The 14327-nt window shown below is 37.7% G+C and overlaps 1 protein-coding gene across 3 annotated transcripts in view; it reads right to left on the bottom strand.

The window, feature by feature from the left end:
* PDSS2 (decaprenyl diphosphate synthase subunit 2) overlaps positions 1-14327 on the bottom strand; it is a 243040-nt gene that overhangs the window by 39258 nt on the left and 189455 nt on the right. For all 3 annotated transcript variants that reach the window (XM_027603447.2, XM_027603450.2, XM_027603449.2), the window contains 2 exons: positions 8092-8265; positions 6793-6924 (listed from right to left, as the gene is read on the bottom strand). In XM_027603447.2, coding sequence (XP_027459248.2) covers positions 6793-6924; positions 8092-8265 — 306 coding nt within the window. The remainder of the gene's footprint in view (positions 1-6792; positions 6925-8091; positions 8266-14327) is intronic.

Below are 14327 nucleotides of genomic sequence, written 5' to 3'. Positions count from 1 at the left end.
TTTTACTAGCAATCAAAATGATAACTGAGTAATGACTTCACCTCCCTAGGGTGAATCACCCATTCACTCAGTATTTTACCTGATCATTATTTTTCAGCGGCTACAAATTTAAATTTAAAATTAAGGTAGAATTTAGTATGGAAACATTGTTCAACAAATATTTTTCAGCTGTTTCAGTTCTGGCCTGGTGCTCTTAACTGCCTCTTACAAAAGGTGTGTGTGTGTGTGTGTGTGTGTGTGTGTGTGTGTGTGTGTGTGTGTGTGCATGTGTGTGTGTGTGTGCATGTGTGCACGAGCACACAGTGCACCTGCCTGCTTATGGGTGTGATGGAAGACAGCTACTACCTAAGCTATCTAATCTTAAGACTTCGGGAGTTGAAGAGGAGGTAGCAGGGCCTGATATAAAAAATTCCTAAAGTTTCTTCTTCCTGGCTTCACAGGGATGTTGAATGGGCACTAAGGGTATGTGATCTCCTCTTTCCTTCCCTGTCTAGTCATTAATTCTCACTCTCTCCAAGCAGGAAATCGAAACGGTAGATGGGACACAAACCTGTCTGAGTAGAGCAGGGAAGTAATTTTACATGTGATAATAAGAAATCATAGGTGACTTCCACATTGGGAGCAAGACTTTTCCATTTCTCAGTGTCAAAACTAGTATTAAGCTTCTAATAGAGATTAATATTTTTCTTATAATGCATTTCTTACCTAAGAGACCTATTGCTTAGACTTATTTGAGAGCTGAAAGGGACCTCAGAATGATCTAGTTCAACAGCATCATTTTAAAGAAAATAATAACAAGGACATGAAAGACTGTGATTAAAGTTCTATAGATGCTAGCCGAGTCCAAACTAGAATCCAGGTCTTCCAAAACCTGGTCCTCTATGGGCCGTTTCTGCTATACCAACTTGACTTTCTATTTAACAAAGAGAGAGCTGCCATCCAATAGCCTACCTCTGTGAAAACCAAAGCACACATACTTTTCTGACAAATATTAACTGGATGACTATTCCAAGTAAGTCACTATGCCAGGTGCCATAGGTAATTCAAAGGTGAATTCACTGTTATCCTTAAAGATCCTGAAATAAAATTCAACACCTGGGGAGGAAAGGGTCACAAAAATGCAGTGGAGGTAAATATCAGGAAAAACAGGAAAGAGAGTACTAGAACTAATTTCAGGATTTACAAGCAACCTCCTTGAGATTTAGGATTGAATGGCCCTCTCGAGTATTATGCTAATTGTGTCCCCTAACTCTGACTAGGATGCATTCACAGAACAACGTTATCATCATCTAGAGCTTTATATAAACATTAAATTATAATTTAGAAGATTAAAATAAACTCAAGTAAGGAGACTTTAACCTGAGGAATATTTTCCCTTGCATGACAAAAACCAACTTCCTAGTTCTTATTTGTTGCAGGTGGATGAATCTTCTCTTCACTGGTGATCCTGTTCATGACTCAGACGGTGATATAGGAAGGGCCTGAAGCTACTGCAGAAAACCACAGCGGCCTGGCGGGGCTGTGAGATGGGCAATAAACTGCCACTCTTTCCTGAAGGATAAGGATCTAGATAGTATCACAGGGAACCTAGGTTGGTGGGCAGGACATCATCTGCTCACAGACATCATCTCGGCTGGGTTTACTGACCTCTGGACAAGATCTATTTGATTTGAGTTACTGCATAAGGCATTGGCTATTTGGAATAGATATCCCTCTGAAAAGTTAAAATCAAGTTGGAGATAGTGATTTGGGAATATTTCACCAGTTGTTTAGGAAATCCTGGATTCTCATGTTGTCTGCATTTACGACTTTGTATGCTTGCAAAGAAACTAAAAATTAAATATGTCCCTTTTCTGTGAAGCTTCTTTAAAATTCACATCTCTGATACATATATATATGAATATATGTAAATAGCCAAGGGAGAGTTGGTAGCTTCCATTCAACATATTTAGCTGGATCTTTTCAACCAAAATGTAAATCTGCAATGTATTCTAATGTAACCCAATTAGAGCTACTAACACCATCTGTATATATATTTTTGGTTCAGCTGTCAAAAAACACACAAATACACCCCAGTAATACAATATTCAATAGTTGTATGATATTTCATTGTACTATACTTCATTTAACCTTTTTCCTATTTTTTTTTTAAGATTTTATTTATTTATTTGACAGAGAGACACAGTGAGAGAGAGAACACAAGCAGGGGGACTGGAGAGGGAGAAGCAAGCTTCCCGCTGAGCAGAGAGCCCGATGCAGGGCTCAATCCCAGGACCCTGGGATCATGACCTGAGCTGAAGGCAGACGCTTAATGACTGAGCCACCCAGGCGCCCCTCCCTATTTTTTTTTTAAAGATTTTATTTATTTATTTATTTGAGAGAGAGAGAGAGAGAGAAGGAATGGGATAGTGGCAGAGGGAGAGGAAGAAGCAGGCTCCCCGCTGAGCAGGAAGCCTGATGCCGTGGCTCGATCCCGGGACTCCAGGATCACCACCTGAGCCGAAGGCAGACCGCTTAACCGACTGAACCATCCAGGCGCCCCCTTCTTTCTATTTTTAAATGAACCAATTTTTCCTTTTTTCCTTTTAGAGTTACTATTTTAGTGCATATTTTAATAGGTAAGTCTTTGTTTACATCTGATCTTTTTTGGAGGATAGATTATTAGAAGTGGAATTACTACAGCAAACAATAAGCAATTTTAAATCATATGTTTTTAAATAAAAGCAAACACATGTATTTATTTATTTATTTATTTATTAAAAGATTTTATTTGAGAGAGAGAGAATGAGAGATAGAGAGCACAAGAGGGGAGAGGGTCAGAGGGAGAAGTAGACTCCCTGCTGAGCAAGGAGCCCAATGTGGGACTCGATCCCGGGACTCCAGGATCATGACCTGAGCCGAAGGCAGTTGCTTAACCAACCGAGCCACCCAGGCGCCGCAGACACATGTATTTAAAAAGCCAACTTTAAGGGACACCTGGGTAGCTCAGTCAGTTAAGCGTCTGCCTTCGGCTTAGGTCATGATCCCGGGGTCCTGGGATCGAGCCCCACATCGGGCTCCCTGCTCAGCAAGGAGTCTGCTTCTCCCTCTGCCCTTCCCCTGCTCATGTTTGCTCTCTCTCAAATAAATATACAAAATCTTTAAAAAAAAAAAAAAAGAAAAAGTTAACTTTAAGACTCCTAACAAAACAACCTAGCACTCCCCAGACCCTATCTGTTCTGTGTCCCTCTGTTTAGCTGTTTGTTCTGCTGTTTACCTTCAAACAGTGCTTTTCTTTGATTTTAAATTTTAGACATTATTTATTGAGTCTACCAGGAAAGGAATAATTACATTTCTTAAATGATGAAACATACTCTTTTTCTCTCCCCTCCTCCCATTGATTACGCTCTTTGGCTTAAATCAATATTCTGTATTTATATTTTTATGCTGTATAAATATCATTCTCTAAGCCATGAAGAGTATTATGTTGTATTTCCTTTCTTATACATTTAAAATTTTTTCACAACAGCTAATAACTGCTTATCTTAATCCATATGTTTAGTGTGGCTGTTTTAAAACCTGGCCCAAAATTCTTTGACCTTTTTCCCATTGCTAGGTGAGTCTACAAACTGTTCTTGATTGTGGGTGGGCTTGTGAGTGTTTGGTAAGAGTCGATGGAAATGACTCTGTGTGACTTCTGAGGCTGGTCATAGAAGATTCAGTTTCCACCTTGTTTGCTGGAACACTTGTGTTTGGAGTTCTGAGCTGGCAAGTAAGAAATCTGACTATTCTAAGGCTGCCATTCTGCAAGGAAGTCAAGCTAAATGGAGGAACCACGTGTGAGCACTCTGGTTGGTCAGCAACATGGTCTTGACATCCCAGCCCAGGTGCCAGTGTGAGCTGAGTCTCCAGATGATTCCAGTGCCCAGCCCTGCTGAGTCACCTTCGGCCTGTGGGTCATTCCAGCTGAGGCCCAAGACATTAGAGAGTCATCATCTCTGTGTGCTGTCCAAACTCCTGACTCAAAATTCAAGAACATAATTACATGGTTATTTTAAACAGCATCACTTAGTTTTCCATGTATCTATTGTTAATTTGTCTTTAATTCTCAACACGGTCAGGGCGCCTGGGTGGCTCAGTCGGTTAAGTGTCTGCCTTCAGCTCAGGTCATGATCTCGGGGTCCTGGGATCGAGCTCTGCGTTTGGCTCTCTGCTCAGTTAGGAGTCTGCTTCTCCTTCTCCTTCTGCCCCTTCCCCCATTCATGCTCTCTCTCTCAAATAAATAAAATCTTTTTTTTTTTTAAAGATTTTATTGATTTATTTGACAGAGAGAGAGATAGTGAGAGCAGGAACACAAGCAGGGGCAGAGGGAGAGGGAGAAGCAGGCTCCCCGTGGAGCAGGGAGCCCGACATGGGGCTCGATCCCAGGACCCCGGGATCATGACCCAAGCCAGAGGCAGACGCTCAACCGATTGAGCCACCCAGGCGCCCCAATAAACAAAATCTTAAAAAAAAAAAAAAATCCTCAGTATGGTCAAGAACGTTAGTTCCATTGTTTTCCTTAGAGAAGTTTCTCCTGGAGGTCTCTGTCGTCTTGTTCCAATCCGGACTGGAGGCACACCCATCAGCCTGGGACGTGCTCGGATGAGAGCCGGCGTGGCATGTCCCTCGTTACTGAAGGGTGTGAGCCCTGTGGCAAGGCTGCCTGGGTTTGGATCCCCGCTCCACTACTCGCTAGCCGTGTGACTGTGTGCAAGTTAATTTCTCGTGCCTCAGGCTCCTTATTAGTAGAGTGCTTGGCACACAGTAAGTGCTCGTATTGCTGGCATCATTGCCGTTTGTTATCCCTCCTCTCGTGCTGCCCTGGGAATTCTCACTGCCTCCAGCCTATGTCCGGATCCCCCAGACCCTGGATTCCATGTCTTTCTCTTTCTTCGGTTACTTCCTTGTCTTAATAAAACACATCACCCAAAATACATCTCTTGGAAAAAGACGCTTGGGAGGTAAAGGTTTTCGAGATCTTGGGTATCTGTTTTGAACTGTCTTTATTGAACACCACACTTGATAATGTGACAGTCATAAAAGTCTAAGTTGGAAACAGTTTTCTCTTTGAATGTTGAAGCTATTAGTCCATTGTCTTGAAGCTTTCAGTGTCACTACCGAGAGGCTGTTCCGATTCTCCACCGTTTGTAGGGTAGGTTTTTCTTTTTCTTCCTGGAAGTATTAGGTTCTCTTTTCATCCCCATATGTTTCAAAATGTGATAATGATAACACTTGCTGTTAGTCTTTTAAAATTAATTATTTAGGGCACTATTTCAATTTGGAAACTTAGGTCCTTCAGTTCTCAGGACTTTTCTAATTTTTTGTTGTTAATTTTCTCACCTCCATTTTCGGTTTTCTCTCTCTGGGACTTCTAATAAATACAGGATCTATTGAATTGGTTCTCTAATTTTCTTATCTTTTCTGTTGACTTTTTGTTCAACTTTCTTGGAAATTTTCTCATTTGTATCTTCTAGTCTTCTGATTTAAAAAAACTCTGCTTTCATATTTTTATATTTTATGATTCTGATTTCTTATTCTTGGATTGTCCCTTTTTATGTATCACATGTTCTTATTTCATGAATTTAATGTCTTCTCATTGAGTAGATTGATTACAGTGCTTTTGGAATGTCTTTCTTTCTTTGCATGGTCTGTTTCCTCCAAGTTCTGTTTTCATCAGTTTGCTTTTGACTCATTCCCTCATGGCACAGGATTTTCTCAACTTCCAGGGGTCCTTTATTCCCTACTCTATTTCAGCTGGATATTCTGTGCACTTGGATACTCCGAGGCTTGTCAACTGGTGGGCCTCCCTGTAGGAGGCCTGGTCAGGGATATGGCACAAGGGAGCCCCAAGCACCCAGGTCCATAGGTCTTTTCTCCTGGGCTTGACAGTTTCCCCAGAAATGAATCCTCTCATTTTCTACCAGGTGAATATGAGGGATTTTAAGCTGGCTGATGGCATTTTGAAAGCCAACAAGGGAAGAGGTTTAGGAGAGGGAAAATCTTATCGTTCGAAAAGCGGATATCATGTAGGCTCTCTTTGCTTTAAGTATGGCTGCCATCCCCACCCTCAGCTGTGTAGGCACACAGTTCCCCAAGTCAGGTCTCACATTAACCCAATCAATTAGAACCACAAAGCTAAATAAACTCCATGAAGTTTTAGGTAAAAGGGCAATACTTTATCATTCTAGAATTCCTGGATTAAAAGAAAATTAAAAAAAAAAATTCCTTCTCATTTTTTATACCTTCTCTCCTGCAAAAAAGTAGGAAATTCACCCAATTTAAGACCCTTTCCCCTCTGACTTTACCATACTTTTTTTCTTTGATAATACCTCAGAATTGGAATATTCAGGGTCCAAGTTTGTTTTAAAATAACCCAATGAGCTGACAGACGGAGCTTCTGGAATTCTGCAGCTTGTGCTAGAGTCTACAGATGGGAAATTGCCGTCAGTTAAAGGGTGGTGCTATTACCATAGCCCAATTTTTGAAAGCCTTTAGGAAAAAAAAAAATCCTCTGAGTTAATTAGCATCCACCACAGGCACTGGTTTTGTGTTGCAGTATTCTAAGAACTCAGATAATAAGAAAACAGTATTTCAAACACTAACTTTTAGCTAACATTTGCCTCTTAAAAATGCAGATTATAAAGTAAGAATGTTACCTGTTATATGAAAATGCTCTTATATGGCTTAGCTCATCATGAAATATCAATTATGTTCTAAAATCAACTAAATACTACTCTACTGATACCTAAGATAGGAATAATTTTGTTTTACCTCTCCGATCTGCTTAATCCACAAATCTCTTCCAAGAAACTCCTGATGTAAGACTACAGGAGCTGAGTTTAGATTAAAAGCCATGGAGTCACTGGTCTTTTCTTTAATAAAAGGCTGGAGATCAGAATTTATCTAGGAGGAGTAATCAAAAGAGTTAAATTAGTAAAATGCATACATACTAGTACGTTTTAGTCATTTCAGAAAGCACAAGTTAATGCACTGAAAAATGAAGCTAAAGGAATACAGCTTTTAGATGAACTCTAATAAGCAAAAGAACAGTGCATATGATTAACAATAACCTTTAAAATTCTTTAAGATAATTTTTTCCTGACACATTTCCTCTTCTATTTGGCAGCAGACTTTGTTTTACTTTTTAAGTTAAAGCAATAATTTAAATAAAGTTTTAGTAAATGTAATTGCTTAATATTAAATATTAAATTAAATATTAAATTTAAGATTTAATAAAATATATCAAAACTCATCTGGAGATATTTTACATATACATAACATATGTATATATTTTCTCCTCTCTCAAGAGCTATTTAAGTAACATTTAAGAAATATGTATCTGGGGCGCCTGGGTGGCTCAGACGGTTGAGTGTCTGCCTTCGGCTCAGGTCATGATGCCAGGGTCCTGGGATCGAGCCCTGCATCAGGCTCCCTGCTCGGCGGAGAGCCTGCTTCTCCCTCTCCCTCTGTCTGCCGCTCTGCCTCTTATGCTCTCTATCTCAGTTAAATAAATAAATAAAAATCTTTAAAAAAAAATATGTATCAAATAGAATTTTTAAGTTACATATATACAGAGACAGCAATAAAACAGCTAACTCGAAACTTTTTATATTTCATAATGCCCATTCAAAAGAGTCAATTATTAGAATTAAAGCTTTCAATTTTACTCAGTATATTTCTAAATTTCATAACCTTCCATAATTTGTTTTACCTAAGAAACTGTACATGAGGGAACTGTAACAAAAATGCAAATATTCTTTCATTCTGTAAATGGCAACATTACATGTTATTTAATAATTTGTAAGAGTTCTCTTAAGAACCCTTTCAGGTAGTAAGAAAAGACAAGCATCATAATTACGGTGTAAGTTGTCGCTTTCTATCAGAGTTACACAGTACTTACCAATCATACTGTTTGTATTATGTGACAATCACCATCGATGGCTGATAGATTTTAAGTGAACAATAAACATTTTTTTTTGAGATATAAAAGCAGCTTATTAAATGGCAAGAAGTTTCTTATGCATCATTTTAGCTATTTAAGTACTGGAAAAAGAGAAAATGTGCAAATACCTTATGACTCATGGCCATGTGCTTCCCATACTGAAATGCCATATCCTGAACGTCAGCATCATGCTTTGCTAATTCCATGGCAGCTTGGCAGCTCTTTGCTAATAAGGCTCCATGGGAGAGAAAAGTCTGCTTCTTCCAAGTCGATATTCCAATATCTTCTGTGATATGATTTTCCTAAAAAAAAAAAAAAAATGCAACAAAGCCAGGATTTTACAAAAATGCTTTAGGAGTAATTTAATTGTTTTGGCTTGTGAAGAATAGAAGAGTTAAGAAATGAACTATTTTAAAACACTCAGGTATTGCAATAAGACAGAACTAAAAGACGCTAAACCCCAGTGCTACCTAAAGAGAGCTAAGGAGGTGGGAACTGCTGTTCTAGGGTAATGGCAGGAAAAATGAAAGAAATGCTGAAGTAAATTTTAGTTTGAACTAGGACACTTCTACTAAAATTTATTTGTAGGATAAGGCAAAATTAGAAATTTGCACCTACAAACTCACTCTTTTCTATATTCACGTAAGTTCTTGAGTGCTGGTATTCCAAGACACCAGAAGCTTATTGCCTTTAACTTATGTGGAAATGTCAAGGGCATAATGAAGAAACTGCATTCTCTTAGAAACAGTTAAATAAAAAATCACAGAGGAGGTAACCCATTAAATGGAGTATGATTGGATCCATTATCCATCCAAATTTATTCCCATAAGAAGAAACAAGTACATAAGGAAGTATATAAGTGTAGTTTATTTAATTTTTTATCTTCTTAAATTATGAAAATCATTGTAGTATCTATAAGTATATACATACCTACCACCTCTAGACCAGTGATGTCCAATAAAAATATAATGTAAGCCACATATGCAATTTGAAATTTGCTAGTAGTTACATTAAAAAAAGTGAAAAGGAACAGGTGAAATTAATCTTAATGACATATTTTATCTATCCCAATATATCTAAAATATTATTTCAACATATAATCAATATAAAATTATTGAGATATTTTTATTTTTTTATTATTTTTTATTTTTTTTTAAAGATTTTATTTTTTTATTTGAGAGAGAGAATGAGAAAGAGAGAGCACGTGAGAGAGGGGAGGGTCAGAGGGAGAAGCAGACTCCCCGCCGAGCAGGGAGCCCGATGCGGGACTCGATCCCGGGACTCCAGGATCATGACCTGAGCCGAAGGCAGTTGCTTAACCAACTGAGCCACCCAGGCGCCCAAGATATTTTTATTTTTTTATACTAAGTTTTCAAAATCAGTGAGTATTTTACACTTAAGAGCGCATCACTAGCCACATTTCAAGTGCTCAGTAGGTACAAGGAGTTAGAGACTGACCTACCAGACCAGTCTGCTCTAGGCAGGTGGCTCCCTGAGGAAAAGAATGATGAACAAAGTATATAAAACAATGTTCATTTTATGGATATCTTTGAAACTTCAAGCAAACTGGAATGCATCCAGAAGGATTAACTAACCCAAACACTTTCTTTTTTTTTTTAATTTTTTTATTGTTATGTTAATCACCATATATTACATCATTAGTTTTTGGTGCAGTGTTCCATGATTCATTGTTTGTTCATAACACCCAGTGTTCCATGCAGAACGTGAACCCAAACACTTTCTTCCTGCTACCCATACCATAATCCTTTTCCTTCCATTATTCTTTGAGGAAAAAAAAAAATAAGAAGAAAACAGGACCATGAGAAGGTCAGTTCAGATCTAGCCCTACTTCTTTCACCATGCTGAAGGGCACCTTCAGCCCACTGGTCAGATCAAATTCTCAGCTTCATTTTATTTATCATGCCTTTAAACAAAAAGAAAGTTCGACTTATCACAATAGTTACAAGTATGCAACATAACATTGTGTAATAATAAAAAAGGCCACCCAAGGGAGAAGCAGTGCATAAAGTATTTCATAAAACATTAGGCATGAATAATAACATATTTAATTTTAAGTATTTGAGAATGTATTTTTAAGTGAGCAAAGCTAATATACCATATTAATAAATCAAAGATAGAAACCATATTATCTCTCCATATATACTAAATGGCATTTGACAAAATTCAACTCCTATTCCTGAGGGGGGAAAGAAAACCTAAATAAAATAGGAACAGATGCGTATTTCTTCAATACGACGTGTGTGTGTGTGTGTGTGTGTGTGTGTTCGTGCGCACGTCTGTGTGTTAGCTCCAAAGTCAGAAAATACTTTATAAAGAAACATGAGTCTTACTAAAATCGGGAATAAGAGAGATACACAACACCACTATTGTTTAACAGTGTAATGGAAGAGGCAAGAAAAGGACAGATGTGTTAGAAAGGAAGATTTTAACTCTTACTATTTGAACACAATATGACTGTATATTGGGAAAAACCAGGAGACTCAACTAAAAACTACAATAAACAAGATAATTCAATAAAGTAGCAGCATATAAAATGAATATAATGTATTAGTAATATGACAAATGTATTAACCATAGTTTTCATGCATAAAAATAATCAGAAAGCACTCTAAGTAGGGTCTTTTCCTCCATTATATCTATGAAAAGAAAGATTAAAAAGCTGGGAATAAACTTAGAAAGGTGAAAAACTGATACGAAGAAAATGTTAAAATACTAGTGAGGGAACACAAGTAACTTGAAAGAATATAAAAACATATCATGGTTAAAGACAGTACAGTCCAAGGACACCTGGGTGGCTCAGGCGGTTAAGCGTCTGCCTTCAGCTCTGGTCATGATCCCGGAGTCCTGGGACTGAGTCCCACATCGGGCTCCCTGGGAGTCTGCTTCTCACTCTCCCTCTGCCTGCAGCTCCCCCTGCTTGTGCTCTCTCACTATCTCTATGTGTCAAATAAATACATAAAATCTTAAAAAAAAGACAGTACAGTCCAACCTCATAAAGTCCAATTAAACTCAAAAGACCTTGTTTTTCTGTCCTGAAACCAGGCAAGCTGATTCTAAAGTTCACATGGAACGAACAAATGTAATAAAAGTAGGCAGGAAAACCATGAACAAGAAGAGCAGTGTGTGTAGGGTTGGGGGAGGGAGAGAAGGGGTGACTAGGGACAGTGAGAGATGTCTAGCCCTACTAGACATTACAACTATCAAGATATCATATTTTATACCATAAAGCCTTACTAGTAATTTAAAAAAAAATGTGTACTTTTTAGACAGAAAGACAATTGGACAAAATAGTCCAGAAATCAAACTGTATACAACAATTTATTAAATTTTAGGGAAAAGTTGGACTTTTCAGTAAATGGTGCTAGTACAACGGAATATCTATCTAGAAAAAAATACAGACTGATTTGCATTTATACCATTTATCAGGATAAACTCCAAATGGCAAAAATAAAAGCAAAGCAACCAACCTCAAAACCATAGGCAACGTTAGAAGACAAAGAACAATGAGGAAAAGTGTTTGCATTTTCTATCACAGACAAATGGGAAATCTCCCTGCGGTAGGCTAATAATTCGCCTGTGCCCCCTGCACCCGCCTCTCCCCAAATGTTACCTTTAACATGGCAAAAGGTACTTTGCAAAAGTGATTGAATTCAGGATGTTGAGATGGAGGGATTATCCCAGATTAAGTGGGTGGGCATAAGGTAATCACAAGGATCCTAGGAAGTGGAAAGCAGAAAGAATCAGACAGGTGATGTGATGACAGAAGGAGAGTGAGAGACTGGAAGATGCCATGCTGCTGAATCGGAAGATGGAGGCTGGGGCCACGAGCAGAGGAATGAAGGCAGAAATTAGAAAAAGCAAGGAGATGGATCTCTCCTAGGGCCTCCAGAAGTAAAGCCACCTTGTTGACATCTTGATTTGGGGGCTTCCGACCATTAGGAAAAACTACCTCTTCAAAGCTTTTATTAAGTGTTGGTGAGGCTGTAGAGAAACAGGCCTCTCAAGCACAGCTTGTGGAAGGGGAGACTGGATGGCAATTTCACAATGCAGCCATGAAAATCACAAATGTATTTGCCCTGTGACCCAGCAATCCCACTTCCAGGAATTAATCCTACATATAAGGCCACGCACATGTGAAATGAAATATATACAAGTTTACAGTCTATTGTTCACCCAGCTGCAAGGGTGATCCTTTTACAACTTAAGCCCAACAGACCAATTGGCCTTTGTGTTGTTTCTCTAACACTCCAGGCATGCTCTTCTGAGGCCTCTGAACTTGCTATTCTCCATCAAGCACTCTCCCCAGATGTTTGCAGGGCTCAGTTCCTCGTTACTTTGGGGTCTCTGCTCAAATTTCAACTCATCTTTAATAGCCTCCCTTCCTCCCTTATCATTTCCTATCTCTTTACTCTGCTTTAAACCTCTTTTCCGTGATATTACGAGACTCCTCATAGTTACTACTTTATGGTTTATTGCCTGTCCCCTTCGCTAGAATGTTGGCTGTACAAAAGCAAGGACTTTGTGTGTTTTGCCCTCTGCTGAATCATCAGCATTCAATATAGTACATTAAGTGTGCAATAAATATTTGCTGAACCTTTATCCTTCTTCCAATATCTTTCTCTTTCTCTCGTTTCTACCTTCTTCTGTCCTTCCTAACCTGGAAATAATAAAGAATTGAAATAATTCTCCTGGAACACCTTCCTAAGGCTCATAGAATCAAGAAAAACTTTAGCCTACCATTTAAGGCACTCTTTTTTTGGTACCAAGCAATACTTCTAGCCCCATCTCCTACCCAAAATAGTCCTTTGAGGCCTGCATTCCAGCAACACAGCACAATTTGCTGTTTCTTGAATAAAATATGTACTTTCACACTTGTGTGAATTTAAAAATATTATTCCCTTCAAAAAGAATATCATCTCCTCCCATCCCCTGCCTATTACATTGAATATATCCAGTTCAAATACCACTTCTTTGAGAAGCATTCTCAAATACTCCCACAAATACTTTCCTCTTTAGACTAATGTTACCTTACTTATATTACAACATAGCATTTAATTCTTTCTGAATTGTATGATTGCTTTATTTGTCTTTTCTTGACTAGGCTGGACCTTGTCCTAGGCATCTTTATATATTTTTAATCACTTAGGCCATATTTACTCTCCAACAAATGTTTGCTAAATGAATAGAATCATGTTTATCTGTTGCATTTATTAAGTATGTTATACGTTCTTTAAAAAAATTTTTTTAAAGCTAATGAGTAGATCTATTCATACAACGAATGCTATTTGGCAACAAAAGAGAAGGAACTAGGGACACATGCTCTGCAATGGATGAATCTCAAAAACGTTAAGCTAAGTGAAAAAGGCAGGCACAAAAGGCCACATATTGTACTTCATTTATATGAAATGTAGATTAGTGGTTCCCTAGGCTGGGGAGTGGAAACTACAAATGGCATGAGGGACCTTATGAGGGTGTGTGTGAAAATGTTCTAAAACTGATTTATGGTGATGGTTGTACAACTGGATACAGTTTCTAAAAATCATTGAATTTTATGCTTGAAATGGGTTGACTTTATGATATGTAAAATATAGCTCAATAAAGTTGTTAAAAAAGAAAAAAATAAATGAGTAATATTTTACATTTCTTGGTCTCAAATGCTTAAATTGTCATTTAAAGGCTTTCTATGACTCTCAATTAACTTTTTTGTGGTTTGTATACACCATCCTCATTTATTCATACAACAAGCTTTACTTAGGTTCTATGATGGGTCAGGTTCTCTGCCAGACAATATAGATATGAAGATTAATAAGTAGTCTGTCCTCAAGAAGTTCACAGTTCAAGGACAGCATGTATAAATATATCTACATATGGATATAAAAATATAGTTAAAGCAATATAATTCTGTTTCAGAATAATTTTTGCAGGATTTCCAAAAAAAGATTCAGTTTGGTTCATTATATTTTCCTTATTGTGATTAAGCCGTTTTATTATTCATTACTTCTACATTTTAAATTGCACAAGTGATACATGATCACTGGAAAAAAAATTAGAAAATTCAGATAACCAAGAAAACAATTAATTTATAGTCCCCAGAAATCTACTACTATAAGTTAATAAGGGTGTAAGTTAATAATTCTGTTTCTAAGTTAATCAGAACATTTATTCCCTGAACATTAAATTATTGCATATTGTGAACTTGGTTACAAATGAAACAAAGTCCCTCCATTCATTTCAATCAGCTTGCCATGTGTATATTACGAGAGCATGCTGCACTACAAAGGAAAAATTAATGTACAATTATGAAATACCAAGAAACTGGTTTGATAACCACATTCAAATCAGT

Source organism: Zalophus californianus, chromosome 7 (genome assembly GCF_009762305.2).
Source record: "Zalophus californianus isolate mZalCal1 chromosome 7, mZalCal1.pri.v2, whole genome shotgun sequence".
Lineage (NCBI taxonomy): Eukaryota > Metazoa > Chordata > Mammalia > Carnivora > Otariidae > Zalophus > Zalophus californianus.
Note: the sequence above shows the minus strand (reverse complement) of the source record. Positions and strands in the feature narration are given on the sequence as shown.